At 39.0% G+C, this 23,823-nt stretch overlaps 1 protein-coding gene across 13 annotated transcripts in view; it reads right to left on the bottom strand.

Moving 5' to 3' along the window:
- Positions 1-23,823, bottom strand: part of RALGAPA1 (Ral GTPase activating protein catalytic subunit alpha 1) — a 140,403-nt gene that overhangs the window by 2,260 nt on the left and 114,320 nt on the right. For 5 of the 13 annotated variants that reach the window (XM_081207277.1, XM_081207282.1, XM_081207286.1 and 2 more), the window contains 2 exons: positions 8,468-8,592; positions 1,128-1,242 (listed from right to left, as the gene is read on the bottom strand). In XM_081207277.1, coding sequence (XP_081063403.1) covers positions 1,128-1,242; positions 8,468-8,592 — 240 coding nt within the window. Of the gene's footprint in view, positions 1-1,127; positions 1,243-7,435; positions 7,467-8,467; positions 8,593-23,823 lie in introns of all 13 variants that reach the window. The other 8 variants (XM_081207283.1, XM_081207284.1, XM_081207279.1 and 5 more) reach the window with 4 other exon arrangements.

Below are 23,823 nucleotides of genomic sequence, written 5' to 3'. Positions count from 1 at the left end.
CCAACTGGATTCCACCAGAAGCCAATTGCTTTTAAGGGACTTTATACACACACAACATCAGATTCATAGCCAATGGCAGTACAGAAGTCCTACTGGGCCAAAGTTTACAACAATTTCAACAGGATTCCCTTGTAATTGAGTTAGTAAATGAGTAATTTATTATAATATTTAAAATTAAATAATTTCCTCTAAGGGCATATCCACAACATCTTCATCAGGAACAGTATTTTTTTTGCTCAAGAACAGTTTTTTAAATGTACACATAGGTCAGAATTCAAAGAACCCCATGCGCAAGTGTAAAGTCACATTCACAAGGAAATGGCCAACCATCCCCTTGCAGCCACCTATTGCGCCAAATCTTCCTCTGAGGTGCTTTCTAACCTTCAAGAGGCATATTTTCAGAGTCATGAAGGGCTGCAGTGGGAAGGTCCCCCTCTGAAAAATCCCTGGGTTGTTCCATGTGCAACCCGTTTGGATCCTATGACATTATGAATGCTTCTGAAGCATTTGGATAAAATTACCACTTTAAAAATGACCTGAGTATTTTAGTATTACTACCGCTTTATGAAAAATGCTTTGATACAGAAAACCACTTTTAAGAAAATGTTTTCACTATCTCCAAAGTTAGAACAACAACATTCATGTCCGAGTTCCTGCTGAAGGCATATAAATCTCAGGACACATTTCTTGCTTTCACTCAGCTAGATTTCTTAAAGAGGTTACTGCAAACCATCATGGCCGGGTCAGAAGTCTAACACTGCTTTTAAAGAACACTGCCATAAGCCTGATCTAATAACTCAAATGCTATTGCGTCTGCTTTGGCCAAACACTTTCTGAAACTGACAAAACCTCTGCTTTTGCTCTCCAAATGTGTGCGTTTCTTTTTATGAGCCAGGTATAGCAGCTCCAAACATTCTGCTAATCGTAAGAGTAGGAAATTTATTGCACCTTCCAGAAAAAAACCACAAAACTAAGCAGAAAAGTCCTCTTCCCTACAGGGAAAGGCTGTTTTTTAACACCCCGCATGTTAATAAATTCTATCTTGTTCTAGTTTTACAAGGAATCAAAGCATTTCAAATGATGAGGTAGAGCGTAAAAAATAATTGCTGATGCTCTGCATAGCATACCATTCACAGCTAGCGTGAAAGACCTTCCGTTTCAAGCCTTTGCCCTTTACCTTGAAGTGGCCAATGCTTTCTAGTGGTGGTTTGGGAAGGAGAAGAAATATCACACCATTTCTTTCTTTGTTGAGAATGAAGAAGTGATGAAGGAGAGGTGGACAGAAGTGAGGAAAAGGGGGGAGAAAAGATAAAAAGATAACAGGTGTGAGACATGAGACACGGACAGCAGAGGTTGGAGGGCATTTACAGATGAGTACAGAAAGGAGAAAGTTAGAATTTGTTATGTCGCTAACGGTGCATGCTAAAGGTTAAAGAGGGATGCATTAGTAGGCAAAAAACGAACCTCAACGATCAGGAAGAATACTCACCGACTACAGGTTACAAAAGAAGAAGAAAAAGGAAAAGAAAAAAAAGAAAAGAAAAAATAGTTCGATAAAAATAAGTTCTGATTCAGCAGGGTCATTGCTATAAATAACACAACCATAATGGCACAAACATTTCTTTCCTGTTTGTGAATCATTTACACATTTATACCAAAATTATCTGCAATAAAATATTACATGGCAACAGTTGGCTTCTCCTAGCTAGCCAGTTTCCCATGAAAAAGAAATGAAGTTCTTCCTAAAATTCTTCTCATAGTGCTAAAGCATTTTCCACTGAGCAAACTCCACTGAGAAAAATTCACCAACTTGCAAAAGAAATATAAATGCTAAAGAAATACTTAGTGTGGTTTCTGGACACAGAATAATTTCTTTAACTTGGCAAGTAACTGGTAATTAATGATAATGCATTTAGCTTTAGTGAAAATATGAGCCAGGTAAGTCTGACATGTACATGCAGCACAATTCTAGGTAAGTGTACCTGGAAGAAATTCCTACAGTGTTCAATGGGATTTACTCCAATATAAGTGTGCACAGGATTGCAGCCTTACTGTATCTGAGTTTTGTTTGATAGCAATGGGTGAGTAGATTAATACTGGATTTCTTTTTTCCTTCGTATTTTTTGTTTCATGTGTAAGGCATTTTTGGCTTCTTTCATGTAATAAATGTTCACTTTAATCCCAAAGCAGGTGATACCAACGTCAATACTAATGAACATAAATACAAAACAAACCTTCAATTGATGAAAATGCGGAACTAGAGCCTAAAAGTGCAGTAGTGGTTAATATGGAAGTTGACAAATATATACAGTGGTGCCCCGCAAGACGAATGCCTTGCAAGACGGAAAACTCGCTAGACGAAAGAGTTTTCCGTTTTGGAGGTGCTTCGCAAAACGAATCTCCTATGGGCTTGCTTCGCAAGACGAAAATGTCTTGCGAGTTCCTGCGGGTTTCCCCCCCCTCCCCCCTTTTTCTAAGCCGCTAAGCCGCTTATCAGCTGATCCGATAAGCCGCTAAAAGCGCTAATCCTCTAATCCGTCAATGGGCTTGCTTCGCAAGACAAAAAAACCGCTAGACGAAGAGAATCACAGAACGGATTCTTTTCGTCTTGCGAGGCACCACTGTATATTTTAGATCACCTGCTAGCCTTCAGTTTTAAACAAGTGGGGGAGAACTATTATATTTGCATTCCACCCATCTTACAAGGAGGTGATAAAATCCACTATCTGAACACTCCTTAGCTCTAATTACAAAAGGGATAAGAATAGAAAAGAAAGTATGTGAGGTTTCAGTATATCAACATTTAGAATGTTATAAACAATACAGACCAGAGCTAGGAAAGATATAAAAAGGAACTGAAATACAAAGGAGCATAGGTTCTTTTACTTAATAAAGATAGACTTTGGTGCAATTTGTAAATCACTCAAGTGATGTGGTTGCAGCTCAACCAAGCCTGGATTGAACAGTGCTCTTAAAACATCTGAATGATGAAATAAATAGTGCAGGGTAGCCAGGATTACATGGGCACCCATGTCATTATGAGGCCGCTGTCATTATGTCGTTCAAATTACTGTAGTGGCTCTGGATCCAGCCACAGGGAGGAAGAAACCACTCTGCTCAGTTTATGCATGCATTTACACAAGCAGAGCTGTTTAGATAAGGGGAAAGTATGACAGCCAAGTGGTCATGATAAAGATTATAACAAGTACTGTGGAGGGGGATTGCTTAGCAAATGTTACAGAAAATCAACATCACTGAGAGGAACTTCATGTGTAACTTCTTCCAACATGGTGATTTAACTTTTGAATTTGACATGCATACATGCAATTTCCCACTGGAGTTCACGTAACTGGCTGCAGATGCATGCCATTCGTTCACCATTTCTTGTGGCAGAAAAAACCTGTTCTCCCCCACCATACACACAAATAAAATTTAAGGCATGAACTTGAATGTGAGCAGGTTTCAAAACGAAAAGTCTCTCAGATTGCATAGATTAAATATTGCTGGGGGATATTGCATAAATGCAGTACTTTCTCTCTCTAGAAAAATAGGTGACTACTCCTCATGAAGTTGTTACAGTAAGTACCGCACTTTTAACAACAACAAAAGGAGGTGCCAGTACTGTGTACCCTTGAGTACCTCCTAAAAAAGCACTGCATAAAAGAGGATCAGATAAATACACAGCGTATGTCTATCAGTGGCCTTGAACCACGATAACCAGAAATATATTCTGTACATCTCTGATGCCAGGGACTGGGGGAATCTGTCCTATTTATGAACCTCTGAATGACCAGTTACACGAGAACAGACTGAGCTATATGGACCTCTGCTCTGATAACCCTTTTATTATCACCATGTAATACTAAGTGGTTGCCAATTCCTTACTTGCTTTGGACATGCTTGAACAATCACACTTATTATGAGTGATAGTAATGGGACTTCCTCTTCCTCCTTCCACTGCAGCCCCTCACACCTCCCAACCATCCAGGGCAGATTTTGGGGAGTACGCAGGGGCCTGCAGTCCTACTGGGCAAGTGGAAGTTTGTTCTACTTGTGAAGAGATACAATTAACTGTCACTGTGTATCAGAAAACATTTAGTATTGTGTTGGATGTCTAACAGCTTTTAGTTTGGTTTCAGCTAGGTGAAAAACCCAAACCATCAAATACATGAAATAGTTAACTTGTTCAGTGTTGTATAAGAAACTAGTTGGGTTGAGGAGGACAATACAGTTTTATAATTCACTTTTAAATACTATTTTATTAACAGTTCCAAATTGCTTGAATTCAATTTATGTGATAGATAAGAAGACCATATCATCACATACAGAAGTCAACATTTTAATGATGATGATGATGATGATGATGTACTACTTATACCCCACCCACCCAACTGGGTTCACCAGCAGACTGATGACTGGTGTTCAGAATCCTTATTCTTATCCGTATGTTAACATAAAAGTTAAATAAATATAGTGTCAGTAAACACATTGTCTCATCCTCCCTGCTGACAGGAACTCATCAGCAGTTCCTACCCTAACCTTTGTAAATGTGTCAGCAGTGTGTGCAGGCTGGTAGTCCACAGTTTATAACCACAGTTAAATACAATTAATTGTACTGAAAGTTGCAGCTCCATCTAAAAAAAACGGCATACAAATGCCTTCTTGGATTTTGTGCATATTTACTAACGAAGGGAAAGTGATGTTTCCCTTGATAAAGTCAGCCTGCACTCCCTCCTATAATTTCATTTGTTGCAGCTCAAAGTTTCAGTTTGTTCAATAATTATCTGCATACAATTTAGAAGAAATACTTAGAACTATTATGAAGAGATAATTCCTGAGGTTATTTTTGTTGCTCTTTGAAAATACGTTTACAATTATATTTGCACCTCATTTTCTGGGGAATCTGACCAAATTATCTATGCATGCAAGTAATTTTGCCAGAATAGGAACTCATCACTTAGCATACTCCAAAAATAATTTAGAAGGAATAATGCCTTCTCTATTTATTACAACCAACAGATTTAATTAAGCTGCAATCCCATACACACTTACCTAAGAGTAAACCCTATTGAATTCACAGTGAGATTTATCTTTGAACAGGACTGCGTTGTTAAATCTTCTAGGGTTGCATTTTTTAACCTTTTATTTTCTGAGGGGAATAGTGCTGGCTATCCATCTTTTTTAAAAATACTATTTTATATGATAAAATCTGTCCCAGCAGCTGATTAATAATCTGCCCAAGATGTTTAACCATGAATCTATCATTAAACCAATTTCAACTTCTTATGATTTCTGAGTCACCACATTTACTAGTGTCTTCCCAATGCCAATATCTCAATATTTGACCAGCGTAGTTCTTAAATATTTGCCTTCCTTTGTTTCAGTAATTTATTTCAGTAATTTACACCTTTCATTTACCATATCAGAAATAGTTACACAGTTATATCAGGCTGTAATACATTTGACTGTTTTGCACAGGTTTCCCACCCCAATCGACATTTGTATTTCTAATATGATGAGAGAAACTTTGAGCACCTAAATGTCTGGGGAGAGAAGTGTTTGGAGACCCCTCCAGTGGGAGACTGGCATATTTCCTATTAGGTCTCATTTATATGGACTCCAAAATAATTGGGCATATTACATAAAGGTAGGCAGATGGAAAGATGATGAAAAATATTTAAAAAATAAGAAAGCCCTTCAATAGTCAAGAACCTAAATTTTTTTAGAACTATGATCTACATTACATTCTTTTCCAACTTCCCTGTTCATGGAGAGATGTACTATCTGACAGAATATTTCTCATACATATAAAAACATACTACCTCCAGAAGAATTTTAGCCTTATTACCCTGACATGTCAACACAAAAGAAAGAAACTGAATCCACAAATTCTTTGCATCTAGAAGGCTCTACATGCAATTCCTGGCATCTCTGGTTAATGGATATTAGGTAACAAGAATGGAGAGACTACTTGAGGCCTTTACAGTTGCCTCCAAATAATACTGGACATGATGGTCACTGAGCTGACTCAGTGTAAGTACTCCATGCTCTTTGAATACCAATATTCAGCTACAGATGGCAGCTTCCAGGTATTTCTTCCATATAACAAAAACAACCAAACAAGCAAAAGCCATTGTAACATTAAGATTTAAAAAACAGGATGGCAATGTCATTTTAATGCACTTTTAACAACAGGCATCATCATTACTTATCAGACAGCTGTTAAAATGTTTTTTAAAAATAGTTTTTTTTAAAGTACCTCTTGAATTCAGAAAAGGAGATAGAGAGAGGATCACTCATTCATCTCTCCAACTCAGCACTTTACAACTGATCTTACTGAGAAGCTATTTCAATCCATCTCAGAAAATATGCACCTGAGCATAAATTGTGAGGTGCTCTATTCACTAATGGAGGAAGGCAAAAGCTTATGAAAACATATTTCTGTCCCTTATACACAAAGAAGCAGGAACCATAAGATTAGCTCTGCTACATATCACTTGGTCAGAAGCCTTTACAATCACTAAAACACAGATATATAATTTTGCCTGTTTAAAATCAATTGGTGGACTTAATTAAGACAAAATAAGATACTAAAAATCACCATTAGGACCTTTTGTTATGACTTTAGTATTTTTAACTACTGCCTTAATTTTATTTTTATTCATGAATGCTGTTGTTGCTTTTCACTCAGGCATTCATTTTATTGTGCTCCTCTGACTCTATTTCCTGTTCACATTCAGATAAAAATGATAAGCACTGGAAGGAAGTGAAAACATACTGCTTTGGAGCCCAAACATTTTATTTATTTATTTCCTCTAAATCATATGTGCAAATCCAAATATAGCCGCATCAATCCTCTTCTGTTGGTGTCACTAGATTTCCATCTATTGTTTTCCGAAGAAGAAAACTGATCTGAGTTGGTTTTTTTTTGGTCTCTATTGCAAGTAGGTGAGTAATATCAGTGGTAATATTCTAATTTCTGCTTCAAGACAGCGTAACAGTTTGCCAGCAACAAACAAGTTATTTCTCCCTTTCCTTTCTCTGTTATATTGAATTCTAAAAGTATGTGCTAACATCAAAGAAAAGCAGTACAGGGTACAAGGCACACCACTGTCACCCAGTACTATTTGTTCATGCTGAGAAACAAAAGGTCAGACACAATCGAGTGTTACCAGCTCAACAGATGTCTCTCCCATTAGTTCCCTTAATCCCAGAACCACAGTGTTAGTGTTTCATGCAGACCTGGGGTTAGTAAAGACTACAACTTGAAAAAAATGTAGTGGGAATTTCTCAATCAGTGTGAATTTCTCTTTCTTTTAATGGTAGAAAATAAGGGCAATCAGGAAAGTTTGCATACAACGTGGTTACAAGCTTAGAGCTTTAGTAAAAGATTAATAAGAACAGAGGGGGGGTTTTTTTGGTCACTTTGTCTTACCTTCTGATAAACAGAACTGATATTTAATGATCTAAAGAGGGGAAATAAAATAAATGATATAATCATCAGGAGTTCAAGAAATTATTTGTACAGGTAGGCCTTGAGTTATTCTAGATACCTTCAGTGATTATTCTAGATTCTTAGGGGGCAATCCTATGGCAAGAGTTATTGGGGTGAGCAGATTCAGGTACGGCAGATCTCTGGCTCAGCCGGCTGCTTCCCAGTTCAGACAGGCTCAGCTGGCAGTAAGCCCCCAACCCTGTCAAGCAGAAGATATGCTGTCGTAACTTGCTCATTCTGGCTCAGTTGGGGCTCAAACAGCTGAGATGACTTTGGCTGAGCTGAGGCTGGTATAAGTCCCCCCCCCCCAAGGGGCATTGCGGGGGTGGGACCAGAGAGCTCCAAATCCTTAGTCTGTTTAGCTCTGCCATGTGACTTTGCAACCTGGCATAAAACACAATGGTTTTCCTACTGTCTTCTGTTGAATGGCATTTGGATCTGCTGTAACCTTACGTCGGCCTAACTTACACCGACTTGCTTTTATGCTATCTTCTTGTGCATAGGATTGCTCCCTGTGTGATTGTTTTATTAGTAACTGAAAATGCAGCATTGTATATAGAGGATTAAAAAAAATTTATAGGGGAAAATTACTATGTAACCATTCATAGTTTAAAATTAGAAAGTGGATGAGAACAGCAAAGCTTTCAAGGTTCCCAAATGAAGACTAAAATCAACCTTTCTTGAAGATAAAGTGCATCAACTGGGCTTACAGATCAGTCTTTAGATTGAGGAATCAAAGGTATCTAGGAACATTCATAAATAAAATGATGGTTTATTATAGATCAACAACTGAGTAGTTGTATGTGAGCGCTCTAATTTGATAGAAGAAGGATACAATTGCATTTGCCCAACATGCGGCTTCCTAAGCATGGAAATCTAAATAATATTATTTTTTAATATCGGTAGTTTGACTAGAAATACTGCATTTTAAGTGTTATCAAACAGAAATCTAGGCATTTATTGCATTCTTACCAGTTTCAGAGGGCAAATGGTGGCAAGGTGCTGGACAGAAAACCTGAGCTGCATAGTCCTCAAAAGTTGAAGGATCAAGATGGTGCTGGACAATGGTTTGCAGATATCGAGCTCTTTCCTCATAGCTAATTTTATCCAAAAGTTAAGGATCAATTTAAAGTTCAGAATAAAGCAGCCAGCATGACATTCTGATCAATGACACAACCACATTGTTTCCTTTTAACCAATCTATTTATGCATATATTAATTTTATGATTCTAATTCAGAGCTTTATCCCTACCTATTCTGAAGGCTGATATATAAGAGAGACCCCCTGTAATTATACAATGTTTTAAATGAATATGTTCAAAGGATCCCAATACCCCACCCTAAGTTCTTGCCTCTCACTTGAATGTGCACTATCACACCATCTTTCTGTACTGATCTACCCATCCTCTTGAACCTAGAATACATTAGCTAAAACTCTTTATTGAGTTTGAAAGAGTTCAAGGTTCCCCAGAAGTTCTTCCTGTATGACTAATAACCTAATATATCACCCTTCTGAAGCTGCCCCAAAGGCAGTGAACTCTTATATAAGTTCTGGAAGGGCTAAGCCACACTCACTGTCCAATGGAGATCAGAGTCACAGCAGAAACTAGAACAGCATCTTCAGCTTATACAGAAGTCTTTAGCAGGTATTATTCAACTTCCCATTGCTCATATAACAGCAGCTGAATAAAAATGCTGGAGAGGCATATCTCCAATCCCAATGGTGGTCATGGTTCTTGCTGGAAGCAACTTCCATTATCAAAGATAACACTTCAATAGTAATTACACAGAAATGAAATGTGAAAAACCTTCTGAATGCACCTCTTGTCAAAGGAAGCAAAGTAATTAAAACAAGTGACCATGCTTCTCATACTTCCTCAAATGGGTTGCATGTTATCTCATAAACAAGGGTTGTTGTTTTTTTATGAAGGGTTTTGTAAACCCTTGCTTATAAGATAACATGCAATGATTCGAGGAAGTATGAGAGAAGCAAGGTTTCAGTAAATACATGTTACAAAATAAAATCCCCAGAACAGCACCCAACAGGGTCTTTAAAAAATATCAGTGCTCTCAATGTTAGATTTTAATATCTAAAACTTAGTACTAAAAAAAACAGATTCAGAAAGAAAAGTCCATATTGATTTTCACTTAAAAACAGCCTTCCCCATAATCCTCAAACAAATTAAACTGTTCAGATAAACACCTAGCTAAATCTGTGTATTAGGAAAAATAACTGGTCAATTATGCTATTGAAACAAGTAGGTATATTTGCAAAATGGCCATAGCATCCCTGTACCAGCGAAGAAAGTGTCTGCGGGACATCGACAGCAAAGCATTGTACTTCTTCCTTTTCCCCTGCATCCTCTTTTGCTGATAATATTGACAAGAGACCAGTATCTTGAAGTGTTCTTGCTTTTGAAGAACCCTCTCCAGGCTTCTTGTTCCAGAGGGCCTGATTTTACCGTTAGCACAGAGAGAGTGAGAAAGGGAGAGAATATTTCTGCTGTTCATGAAAGCAACTATGGAAATGGTTGTCAAAATGTAGAACAGCAGGCAGCAACATACAATTATCAAGAAAAAAAGACCATGCTGACTTTGTGTCATAGGCTGATTTAGTGGGATTCGAAATCAGTTACTTTCCTCATACAATTTGTAGAAGTTGTCTTGCTGTACTCATTGGATTATTAATCTTTCTAAAAACGGGATTTATTTATTTTTTGCATGCAGCTCTTTTGGCTATTTCTACTGAAGCAATGTCTTCTAATGTCATTTAAATGTATTTCTTTCAGAATATGAGAAACACTTGGCAGGAGTTCCATTTACTTAATTTTTGTACAAATGAGACCTATGAAATCTCAACAAAGAATATTCCCCTTTAGAGGAGATGGGGCTGAGCTCCCCTTGCTGGAAACTATCAGGTGTGTGTATGCACATGTGTTCAAGAACCATGGAACACAATTTCTGTTCGCCTTGGGGGAGAAGATAGCAATCCACTTTTACTCCATAAGGATGTCTGGCATCAGTGGCAGCAGGAAGGGGAAACTGAGCACATGCACCCAATCCTTTTGATGACAAAGGCTAATAATAATAATAATAATAATAATAATAATAATAATAATAATAATAATAATTTGGCTGATGGTTGGGCAGCATGCTTTGGCAGCAAAGGGGCAACTTCCTTTCATCACTAAAAGGCACTTGAAAGGAAGATGGGAAAGTCTGGCTGCAGGAACACGTCTGTTCACCTGCAGAACATAATTCCTCTCTGCTCACAAATCCCAGTGGGTAGGGGCTAACATCTGCACTCTACCCCAGCCTTTTCTTTGTTAGGGACATTTCCCAGCGATACGGAGAAAGCATGCAAGAGCAATAAACACCTGTGCTGGCTTTCGGAGAAAGGTCAGAGATGTTTGTGCCCATTTTCCTGCACAGATAGTGTGTCTCTAAGATGGGTAGCTACCCTACCCTACCTTGCTTCTCTCCCTGCCCCCCTCACAGATTTGTGACTTTGGAAATGGGCCCATGAATTCTTACAATTTGAGCCCCCTTGGCTTAAAGCAAATCACCCCCAACAATGCAGCGTACTCATTCACTACATATCAACTCTTTCTTCGGCACCATAGCCAAATATTCTTCCTACCATTAACCTTTCTTGCAACCAAACGAGCAATTCCTCCCTTTTCCACCTTGAAAAATACCCTTCTTTGATTCATATAACCCCATTTGAAAAGCCTTGACTTATCTTTGGAATGGGGGAACTAACAATGGGTTATAAGGAATAGTATAAACATTTTAGGTGCTTACTGATGTACAAAATATCAAAACTAATAAAGATTCTCTCATGATTATATATTTTTAAAGAAGAAGAAAACATACCAAACCCACACTTTTGTCCACTATATTTCAGTAATTAAGTGGACTGTGCAGTGACAATAATTTTCACACCTAGGACGCAAGTGTGCAAAAAAAAAGAAAAGAAAAAAAGGAGCTTTGACTTACAATAGGTAGCCAAACCCAAACTACTTCTATTATAGATCTTCATCAGATTCATTGCTTATGCTCATCTGTCCCCTTAAAACAGGGTTGCAGTCCAAAAATTGCTTTTGAAAACACCATAAATAGCAACATTAGGACACGGAGGAATAGAAAACCCTTTTGTTGTGAAGGTTCTTAGGTTGTGGGACATACACAAGATTGAGCCTTAACACAGGAGAGTAATATAGCACAGTTTTTAAGAGGCTGTATATAAGTGGTAGAGGATGAAACTGATGGTTGAAGTCTAAATAATACTACATATCTCACAACTTGTTGAAAAGCACTTTTTTCCATTGGGGGAGATTCACAGCTGCTGAATTTTCTGCAGTTAATAGAGTCCTTTGATTCACAGCAGTGCCCCTTGCACAAAAAATACTGGCCTTTGTGTATTACCAGAAACTAATTTTCTATTTGGCTGAAAAGGGAAAAATTGGGTTATTGCTTCTCCCTCCTACAGAGCTTTTCATTATGCCTGATGCACTCAACTTCTAAGCTCTTCTGAGAAAAAAAAATAACTGAAGAGGCAAGAGGTAGAAAAATGAGCTTGTTAGCACATTAGAAGTGAAGTATCTTGGTGGGCCCCAGAAATTCCCAGTGGTGTGTTAACTTATCACTCTATGCATGCTGGCACTGATAGTCTCCCAATTGAGCACTCTCTTTTCGCACCAAAGGTGCTGCCAGGAAGCAAAGGCTGAAGGCCCACAGGAGAACAGCCTGCTATCAAAACAAGCTGTTTTTAAAAGTCTGTTTGAATGGGTAAAACGCTTTATGAAAAGCAGGGTGGAGACACCTACCTACTTTTAAAATGCTCCTGTTTCAGAGGTCTCTAAATGAAACCTTTTAGGTTTAGTATATGTATAGTACGTATACACAAATAGGACAGAAGTGAAGTTATTATTCGTATTAATATTATTTATTAAATTTCTATCCTGCCCTTCACTCGGAAGATGATAGGTTTACAACATGAAAATACAAAATGGGAACACAAAATGCATGATAAAACCAGAACAAACTAATAACCTCCCTCCCACAAACATATCTGAAAGGCCAATGCCCTTGCAAAGTTAATGCCTTTGATGTGACTGTGTTTGCACCTTGAGCTCCACAGAAAGGATGTACACAGCATCTTGGGAGTTGCTGACCATCTTCTCTTACAGAGGAAAAATGCTTTGGAAAGCTTATCTAAGAGAAGACAAAATACAATGCTTCCTTGCTAGCATTCAGGAAAAACGGGCAAGAATTTTGCAAGTTCTCCCTTCATAAGAGTAAGTTTCTGGGCACCCTGTGTTGGTCCAACAAAACCCTTGCATACTGAAAAACCTCCCTTTAAGCACCAAAACAGCATGGCCTTGAAGTACATATGAAGGTAGCCAAAGTCAATCTTATCCTTATTCCACACACTTCACATACTACAATCTAAACAACAAAGTGGGTAGCATTACAGATTCTAAAAGCCATCTGTCTTGTGACCTTAAGTTCAGAGCTTGACTTCGTGTTCTGCTTTAGGATGCTCTTTTAGCTTGTAGCTGGTGTAGAAAGGCCTGTTTATCAGCTGATGGGGAAGAAGCATATTTTTGCTTTATAGTGTCGGGTTGCATATAATTTAAATTACCGCATTGGTTTATCGTCTGCCGCATGCACAAGACGGGCTGAAAATCCCCTCTCAACAATACCACCCGTGCTATACATTTTAAAAAGCAGAGGCTGGCATATAAGGATGTCCAGGAGGAAAATAACAGAGGAATTTTCAGGAACCACTTCCAACCAGCGACATTTTATTTCCAGTTCCTGAGTATCTTCCAGAAGTGGGACTGACCCAAAATATTTTGATGCCTGATGTGGAGAAACAGTTATTACTCCCTGCTCCTCTGCATCAATGTGCACAGTACCCAATCAAATTACTTTGGCCCCTGAGGTAGAAAATCACCAAAGGACTCCGCTCCTTCCATAGCAGTTAAAATAAAACAATAAATTAATTAAACTAACAATTTGCTGCCCTCTCATGATATCTGAAATCAGGTGAGGTGGTCGCCTCATTCTGCCTAATAGTACGACTGGCTCTGAGTTTGGGTGTAATAGCAACTTGTGAAAGGAGTAACTTGTTAAACAATGCTTGTAATAATTCACATCTCTCTTCCTATCCTCTGCTTCCCCTCATCTGCTTCTTTTCCATACAAGTGATATAACCCAATTTCATTTGTTTTAGACATTTCTAAAACTCTCTCTATAAAATTAATCTGAATACAATTTAAAATCCAGAATGAAATGATAAAATATATAAGAGGAAACCTTTTGGATCCAATCAACAGGTGACATTTTTTGTTTTGTTTTTAATTTAAAACAATACTAAATTATACATGCACAGGCTTCAATCCTATACATACTCACCTCAGGATAAGTCTAATTAAATTTAATGGGACCTCTTTGTAGTGCATAACTGCACTATTATACTTGAAAGCAGATGCCTTGGCTATTTCATTTTTGCTGAGTGTTTAATTATGCATTTTCAGCTTCAGGAATCTTATTGACTGAATAGATGCTGAAATAATTGCAATACTAAATTTAACAAATCAGGAAGCAAACCAAAATCCTATCCTATGTTGTTGTTGTTTTAAAAAAACACAATACTTCTGTGATTGTTTTACAAATGCAAATATTATGCACACTTACCTGGGAAGAAGCTCATTGAACCCTGTGGGAATTATTTTTTACTAAACTTGCATATGAGTGGGCTTTAAGATAGTGCTCCTAAACCAATTTTAATTTTTGCCTCCCAGAGAAATTTGTCAGAAAATGATTCACTGTAGTATTACCAAAAACCTAAATTTTGAGATGAATTCTTCTAAGAATAGCCTGACCTCATACAACAATGACAAGTGTAGTTCTGTTTTGTTTCATCAGGCTAAATAGCTAAATCCTTTATTACCATCCATGAAGGAAAGTTGTAACCCAACTGTTTGTAAGCAACTCAACTGCTGGGCTGCAATCCATTCCTACAACCGTATTACTAAGTTTATATTGTTTACACTGAGTCTCAATTAAGATACAAGCCTGACACCTGGTACTTCTTCATTTTAGTCCCATGGGCTGTGAGATAATTCAAAATCCATAACAGGTGCCATGGCAGTACAAATGGAGTCCCATTAATAGACGCTGGTGTCAGATAAAATTCAGAACATATTGAGACGTAGCTACTTGACACATATTTGTGAGGGGGGGAGGTGGTAGTAAAAATATTCCAGTATCTTTCACAGTTCCTTTTTAGTATTAACTTCTTTTATTACAATAGGTTTTATAACCACAGAACGTGATCCCATGCCTTACATTATTGTCTCTATGAACCAGTTTGGGCTGCAATCTGAAATAATAAATTAGCAAGTAGTTCTATTGCTTTAATTAATATGAATCACATGATTATAAGTGATTTTAGGACTGCATCCTAAAAACAAAAACAAAAGATGCACACAAGGTTACATAAACCATTGTAATATAGATTGTTTTCATTTAATAGATTTGTTAGCCACCTTCCAAAATACCGTAAACACTTGCAGCATCCCATAAGTTAAAGGCCATGAGGTGAAGGAGATCGCCAATGCTACCAAGTGAGCCTGCTTTGTCAGTAAGGACCAAAGGCAGAAAAAAAACAACCTGCGCCACCCAAGCCCAACCTGTCAAGCTAACACAAAAAGATACCATGACCAATGGTACTGAAAGCTGTGGACAGGTCCGGCAGAATCAAGGCTGTTCCTACCCCATAAACAGGTCAGAAACAACACTGAAATGGATCAAAGAATCTATTTCATGACCGCCTGCAGCTGACTTTGCTTAAGAACGGTACAAAAGAAACTGGAATTTCTTGCAATCCAAGAAAGTCATCCTGTTCATGCAAGGACGTCCACTTACATAACAGAAGTTCCCCTCCCTCTCCTCACCTAAGCACCCCAAATCTGCTACAGAGAGTTGGGGGACCCCTCAGAAGAGATATTGGAGTGGCCATAAAGATACAACAATAAATATCAAGGACCATAGGGCCCAATTTTGATTTCTTCAATATAGGTCCTTTTCAATAAATACCTTTTTCAAGGCAGTAGGAACTATTCCTTCCTTCAAGGAAACAATGATATCTAAGGTCTATAGAACAGGTGTGGGAAACTGGATCCTTACCCCTGCCCCATGGGCTAGGTTTTACAGTTGGGTGAGGCTGCCTCACCTGTCAGTCACTTAACGTCAAAGTGACATCAGCTGTGCCATTCCATATACATCCCTGCATTTTACAAGCCCTGACATGATGCAAAGAGCTGTGCACAAGGCTTTTCAGGTGCTGCTGGACAGCTGTAAACTTCCTATTATTATTATTTAATTTTTTTTATTTTCAATGCAGAATCATAACAAAAATTACAAACATTGAATCCAAAATAATACTATACCAAAAAAAAGGAACATACAAAAAAAGAAGGAAAAAAACACACAAAGGAAACAAAACTAAACTAAACATAAACGAAAAAGCACACATCTACAGAAAAAAACCATATCATTACGTATATAAACACGTATTTAAGAGAGTTTCTGTACTGGTCCAGTAAACGCTTCCGCTGCGCCACCAGCAACAGCTCTCTTTGCAGAGTATTAATTAAGTCCAGTGCAGAGATTCTTGTTGCAGTACAAGGCTTCAGAGTCTCAGCAGCAAAGAAATAACGACACAGGGAAGCCTGTCTTTCCAAAGACAGGTTTATTGCAGAAAGATAACAGAAACACCTCCGGAGCTTTCGGACATTTTTGCTTCACGCCCCACACCCAGAGAAACAAACACTCTTTATATACTGAGCAACTTAACAACTTAACAACTTAACGAGCTTGACTACTTAAAGTTACATGACATTGCTAACTTGCCAGCGTCTTAGGTTTCACACCCTAACACCCCCTCTCGCTGGCAATACAAAAAACAAAATTACTTCAGACCCATTTCTTCACAAAAGTTTTCATGCCGCTGAAACCCAAGCGGTTTTGTAAAACCATCAGCTTGGTTTTCATGACTGGGACAGTAGTTTAATTTAACAATTCCTGCTTTTACCGTTTGACAAACATTTTGAAAGCGGATATCCAAATGTTTTGTACGACCTTTAAACTGCCCATTTTGTGCTAACTTAAGACACGGTTGATTATCACCCCATACAGTGATTGGAGTGATGGCCTTTTCATACATCTCTTGTGCCAAGCATTTGTAAAATTCTAGATCTCTACATAATTCAGATAAGGCACAGAACTCAGCTTCTGTTGACGATAAAGCAATCAGGTTCTGTTTCTTGGATCTCCACCCAATCAGAGAGTTACCAAATTTTATTACACAACCAGACACTGATTTTCTATCCTTTAAATTTGCCCAATCACTATCTGCCCAACAAGTAATCTGTGCTTGTCCTTCCGAAGATAATTCAAGGCAAAAATCTTTGGTGTATTGTAAATATCTTAACACTCTTTGAATTCCTTTCCATGCATTTACACTAGGTTTCGAAGCTTCTCTGCTGAGTAAGTTAACAGCGTAAGCAATATCTGGTCTACTCCATTGCGAAAGATGAAGTAAGCTTCCCAGTGCTGACTGAAAGATTTCAGCACGCTTGAATTCAGCACTATCCTTGAACTCATTGTCTTTTACAAAACCCATTTCCATTGGTGTTCTAACACCTGCACACTCCGTCATGTTAAACTTTTTCAACATTTGCAATATCTTGCCTTTTTGATTCAGTAGAAAACTGCCATTTTTGGTCCTATCTATCTGAACACCAAGATAGACCTTCACATCACCAAGATTCTTAACTTTGAAGTGTTTATTTAACTCTTTGGCTAGTTTTTTTACTTGTTCTTGTGTCTTTGAAGTATAAATCAGGTCATCTACATAAACAAGCAAAGATTCTTGGGCATCTCCTGAACCTCTGAAATATAAGCAATTGTCAGCCTTGCTCCTGCTAAAACCAATGCCTACCAAAACGTCATTCAAACACTCATTCCAATTATGAGCAGATTGCTTGAGTCCATAAATAGATTTATGTAGTTTCCATACCTGATTTGATTTACCAACTTTCAATCCTGGCGGTAGCTCCATATAGAGCTCTTCAGCCAAGTCTGAATGAAGATAAGCTGTAGAGACATCAAATTGATTCACTTTGAACCCTTTCTGAGCAGCAACTGCTAATAGTGCCCGTAGGGTTTCACTCCTTGACGTGGGTGCATAGACTTCGGAATAATGTAACCCCTTTCTTTGCGTAAAGCCTCGAGCTACAAGTCTTGCTTTGTACTCTGGTTTCCCCATCGCTGTTGTCTTTATCCTGTACACCCACCTACAACTTACTGCCTTGGCACCTTCTGGCAGTTTGGTGATGGAAAACACACCCAGTTCTTTCATAGAATTCAACTCCTTTTGCATGGCCTCACGCCATCTACTGGCCTCCTCCTGGGGTAATTGCTCAACTTCCTCAAAACTTTCAGGTTCGCAATTTGCCAAACCAGCCCAAACACTAATAGCTTGGTACCTTTCAGGAGGTTTACCTTTGTTGGTACGCTTAGAACGCCTTAACAGTTCCTGCGATGTTCCTTCAGTTTCCCCCTCTGACCCAGAATCACTAGTCGTCACCTGTTTGTCACTAGTAGTTGAAGAACTTTCTGATTCTGACTTTACACGTCTCTCTTGCTGTACAGGTGAACTTTTAGAGCTAGAAGATTCTGACTTTACAGACTTGGGTGAACTAGGCGATTTCTCACCCTTGTCCTCAGACTCAAATTCCTTAGTCTGTTCTGGAACTAATACCTGCACTGGGGCCTGAGTTTCATTGTTACTGTTCACCACATCAAATAGTATGTCAGGATTTCCATGAATTTTATTCCAACCACCCTGTTCACAAAATTCCACACTTCTGCTGATTGTGATTTTCGTTTGATTGCCTTCTACATTCACAAATCTCCAACCTTTTGTGTTTGCTTGATAACCACAGAAAAACATTTCTTTAGACCTAGGATCGCCTTTCCTACGTTGTGCCCTAGGCACCAGCACATAAGCACGACATCCAAAAACTCTTAGATGATCAATTTTTGGTTTTTTTCCAAATAGCATGAAGTAAGGAGTGTTGCCTACTGTGCTATTGTACACTCTGTTAAAAGTATAATTCGCATACAATGCAGCCTCAGCCCAAAAACGCTGTGGAAGTCCAGAATCAAACAGCAAAGCAGTAATGGCTTCCTGTAATGTTCGAAATTTTCTTTCGGCAACTGCATTCTCCTGTGGTGAATAGGGATTGGTAAGTCTATGAACTATACCTTTCCTTTTTAACCACGTCTCCAGCGTGTGGTTCACATATTCCCCACCACGATCTGATTGTATTTTACGTACCCTGGTGTCAAATTTACATTCGACTTCTTCAATCCAATCCATCAGGATGGAAGCTGCTTGTGATTTTTCTTTCAGAAAGAAAACCCAACTAGCCCTTGAAAAGTCATCCACCAAAATTTGCATAAATCTCGCACCTCCAAGCGATTTGACTGGCATAGGGCCACACACGTCTGTGTGCACAAGTTCAAAGGGTTTCTTGCTTACTCTATCAGATCTAGGATAGTTACATGTCTTAACCTTAGCATGTTTACAAGCACAACAATCCAGAAAATTTGGACAGGGTTTAATGTTACACCCCTCAGCTAAATCTGGCATCTTGCTTACATACTTAAAGCATATATGAGCTAACCTTCTGTGTAGTAGATGTGCACAACCTGTATGAGGAGCCTTATTTACACACTTAGCTTGCGCTTCACCTGTTGAACATCTACCTGCTGCTAACTGCTCTTCATCCAAAACAAAAAGCCCATCCTCACAGGGAATTTTAACTAGCTCCTTTCCCTTTTTCGAAATGGTGCACACATCATTTTCAAACTCAACCTTAAAACCACTTTTTACCAGGCATGACACACTCAAAAGTCCATTCTTCATTCCTGGAAGAACAAAAACAGGAAGGTTAGTTTGCAAACAGTTAACATAAATTGTGCCTTTAAGGTTCATTTCTCGTTTACTACTGTCTGCTATAGTCACGGTTTTTGCAACTGGCAATGTCTTGCAGTTCATCAAGCAGCCAATAGATGTCGCTGGAACTAAACTGTGACTTGCTCCACTGTCAATTATCCACTTCAAGGTTTGTTGGCTCCTTTTAGGACTCTGTTGTGCTGCCATTGCAGATAGTCCCTTATCAGCACCTGCTCCCCCTCTGGATCGTTGATTCTTGTAGTTCTCACGTTGTCTTCCCCTGTAACTCCGGAAACTGGCCTTGGACTGTTGAAATTCCTGTTGCTTTTCTGGACACTTTGCTATCAAATGAAACCTGCTGCCACATCGAAAACATGACTTGCTGGCCATAGCAGACACTTGTGAGGCTTCCTTACAGCTCTGCCTGCTAGTTTCCCCACGCTGGGAATTATCTGAACATCCAACCCTTGGGGTATTTGAATTGTCAATACGTTTTCGATGATGTTGATATTCTTGTTCACACAATCTACCAGTCACATAATTCATATTCAACTGGTCCTCTGGCAAAACTTGTAAAGTTAGTACTAAGTTTTCAAACTCTGCATGCAAGCTGCTAAGCAGAGTATAAACTTTAATATTTTCAGGAAAGTTCACACCTAAAGATGACAGTTGGTTGAAATACTCAGTCATCTGTGACGTGTGTTCAACCACACTATCCTCTGGCTTCAATTTCAACTCATACAAAGCACGTATAATGTTCACCTTCTCTCCGGGCGTGGCTCTATGGTGAATTCGCCTAAGAGCTTCCCAAATTTCAAATGCAGACCTTAAATTTTCCACATGAGGTAATTGGGAATCGTCTATCGATACCATCAACATGCATCTAGCTTTAGTGTCCATTTTATCATGTTCCCTGTTCTGAGCATGTGCAGCAGCCTGTTGCTCTGCTGTGGCATCTGCTGCAACAGCCACAAACGGCTTTCGCCTCTGGACATAGTCAGCCCACACTTCTTTGGCTTCCAACCAGACTTGAACCCTCTTAGACCACTGCACGTAATTAGCAGAGTTCAACTTTGTAAAGGGAACCTGGAAATTTTCCACTGCCATTCTTGGGGTCTGCTGCTACTCCCTCTGTGTACCCTTGCTTCTCTTTCCCCTTGGGATTTGTCTTACTCACTTTTCAGACGCCTCCAGCCTCTCAGTTCCTTTAAGAGCTGGATTTACGACCAAGCCGGTCTTCTCTCATCCGAAAGCTGCTTTCACTTTCTCTGCACACAATACAGCTGTAGAAACGTAGAAGGAGTCCATAACCTAAGAGAGTTTCTGTACTGGTCCAGTAAACGCTTCCGCTGCGCCACCAGCAACAGCTCTCTTTGCAGAGTATTAATTAAGTCCAGTGCAGAGATTCTTGTTGCAGTACAAGGCTTCAGAGTCTCAGCAGCAAAGAAATAACGACACAGGGAAGCCTGTCTTTCCAAAGACAGGTTTATTGCAGAAAGATAACAGAAACACCTCCGGAGCTTTCGGACATTTTTGCTTCACGCCCCACACCCAGAGAAACAAACACTCTTTATATACTGAGCAACTTAACAACTTAACAACTTAACGAGCTTGACTACTTAAAGTTACATGACATTGCTAACTTGCCAGCGTCTTAGGTTTCACACCCTAACAGTATTGACTTCCTTCCTTTGTTCTAAGACCTCAAAAAATTTACTCTTACTATATTGTTGTGTCTAATTAGATTACTTCCACCTTTGTACTTTTTTTTAACACCATTTTTCTTTTTCTTTAACCCTGTAAAGCATCATTCATTACATATCAATATGCTTACTCCAGAACTACTACTACTATATTATTATTATTATTATTATTATTTCTATAGCACTTTAAATTTTAAAGGTGGAAAAAACTCAAAGCAGTTTACTACCTACATTAAACTATTAAACAAAACAACCCAGAATGAAACATTACTGAAGAAAGACAAATATAAAGTTTTGGCCTAGCTGCACCTTTATACGTTGAGCAGGTGGGTGTGGCTCACCCAAAACAGCCTCATGGGCCAAACTATAAGATCTGGTGTGCTGAATTAAGCTTGGGGCTAGAGCAGGCATGGCCAAACTTGGCCCTCCAGGTGTTTTGGGACTACAACTCCCATCATCCCTAGCTAACAGGACCAGTGGTCAGGGATGATGGGAATTGTAGACCCAAAACACCTGGAGGGTCGAGTTTGGCCATGCCTGGGCTAGAGGTTCCCAACTGCTGCCATAGAAAAAGCCCAGTGACTCTTTCTTCCCCAATTTCCCATCTGGGTGAGCTTGGCTGATTTCCCCCACAAGAGCCTAGTTAGAGCTGAAGGCTGCTCTGTGAAGAGGAAACTTCTCCCATGGCTCAGACGTTGGTAGGGCAGTTACTGGTCTTCATGTAAGGCAGAAGTGTGTGTTTGTGTGAGTGAGAGCGTGGAGCGAGTCACAGAAGGGGAAATGCGGCTTGAAGAGTTTAAAGTAGGTAAAAAATGAGGATTAAAAAGATGATGACTTGAAAAGATTTTGCTTCAACTAATCTAAGCCACACAAGTATTCTATTTTATTGAATATGCACACTGACAGAAGACCTTATTTGGGGGGGGGGGGAGAAGAGGGATCAAAAATTTTACAGTGGGCAATTACTTAAGAGCTATCTGTATCTAAATGTGCAATAATTTGATTACATTTCTATTTAATATTGTAATGATCAAGAATACAAAATAGTGATTTTATTAGGAGAGAAAGCAGTAACAATGCACAGCAAACCATCATTTAAGACTGTGTCACAGTATCTATGATAAGCTGCATATTGGTTTAAACTAATGCACTATATGCCTCCAGGGAACGGCAGGTTCAGAGACTGGATTTTAACATCAGAATCTATCCATTAATCTTGACTTAAATATAATCTACCCTGCTGTAAAAGGAAGAATGGGCATTCAATGAATTACCGTTATGAAATACAGCATTAATATATTTTCTCAATAATTAGAGCAGAAACTGTACTTTGACCACTGCTTACTCTTTCTAACCCTCTAAAATATGTTTGACTAACCTGTGGATGTTGTTGGACTAGAGTTCCCATCATCACTGGCCATGCTAATGTCCCATGAGAATAATGGAAACTGGAGTTTAACAGTATCTAGCAGGTTCCAGGTTAGCCACCCCAGCTTAAACCATACAGATGGCTGTGAAACATGTGGTGGTGCTGTGGGTTAAACCACAGAGCCTAGGACTTGCCGATCAGAAGATTGGCAGTTCGAATCCCCGCTACGGGGTGAGCTCCCGTTGCTCGGTCCCTGCTCCTGCCAACCTAGCAGTTCGAAAGCACGTCAAAGTGCAAGTAGATAAATAGGTACTGCTCCAGCAGGAAGATAAATGGCGTTTCCGTGCGCTGCTCTGGTTCGCCAGAAGCGGCTTAGTCATGCTGGCCACATGACCCGGAAGCTGTATGCCGGCTCCCTCAGCCAATAAAACAAGATGAGCGCCGCAACCCCAGAGTCGGCCACGACTGGACCCAATGGTCAGGGGTCCCTTTACCTTTACCTTTTATCCAAGCTCTACCGCTTAGAACCTAAGCATAAAATTATATGAATTACAGTTACACAAGTAAATCTATGTAGGCTTGATCAGATGATAACTTTGAACATCTGTGCTTCTCCCAAAATAATATCTTGTGTGAGCCAACTCCAGAGGACCATTACCTCTACCACAAATATTTTATTGTTTTCACTTATTTATGCAAGAAGCAACAATCAGTATTCAACATTTTAACATGAAACTGAAGAGCTGGGAGATAAAAGACCAACGCAAGAACATAATGAATATTGAAGATCCAGAACTTCACAACAGAATTTGTGTTTAACAGGTAGCACTCTAAGGATCCTTCTGTAGGTGATACAACGGCAAAACCAGAGTGTAAACATTAAAGGTTAATCTACATTTAATTATAAGTCTATTAATGGAACTTTGCTCCACTCACAAAATCCTTATGCTGTTTCCTTTTATTATTATTGTAATTGGTTATTATAGTTTATTTGTGTGTATGTGTATGTATAAAATGATTAATATACTTTAAAAGCTTTATCGGGCAGCTGTTCAAGAATGGCGCTTTTGTGTTTTTTATTAAAAACTGGTAGCCTATATGGAAGAACAGTGTAAATATATCAACTCGAGATCATTCCCCATCTTTCCTTGGAGCACCAATTAGCAAAGCGACCCCCTTTCCCCCTCCTCCCTAAAGCTGTCAAGCTGTTCAGAATAGT

The sequence above is a fragment of the Podarcis bocagei genome (genome assembly GCF_964188305.1).
Source record: "Podarcis bocagei genome assembly, chromosome: 1".
NCBI lineage: Eukaryota > Metazoa > Chordata > Lepidosauria > Squamata > Lacertidae > Podarcis > Podarcis bocagei.
This window is presented reverse-complemented; position numbering and strand designations above follow the sequence as displayed.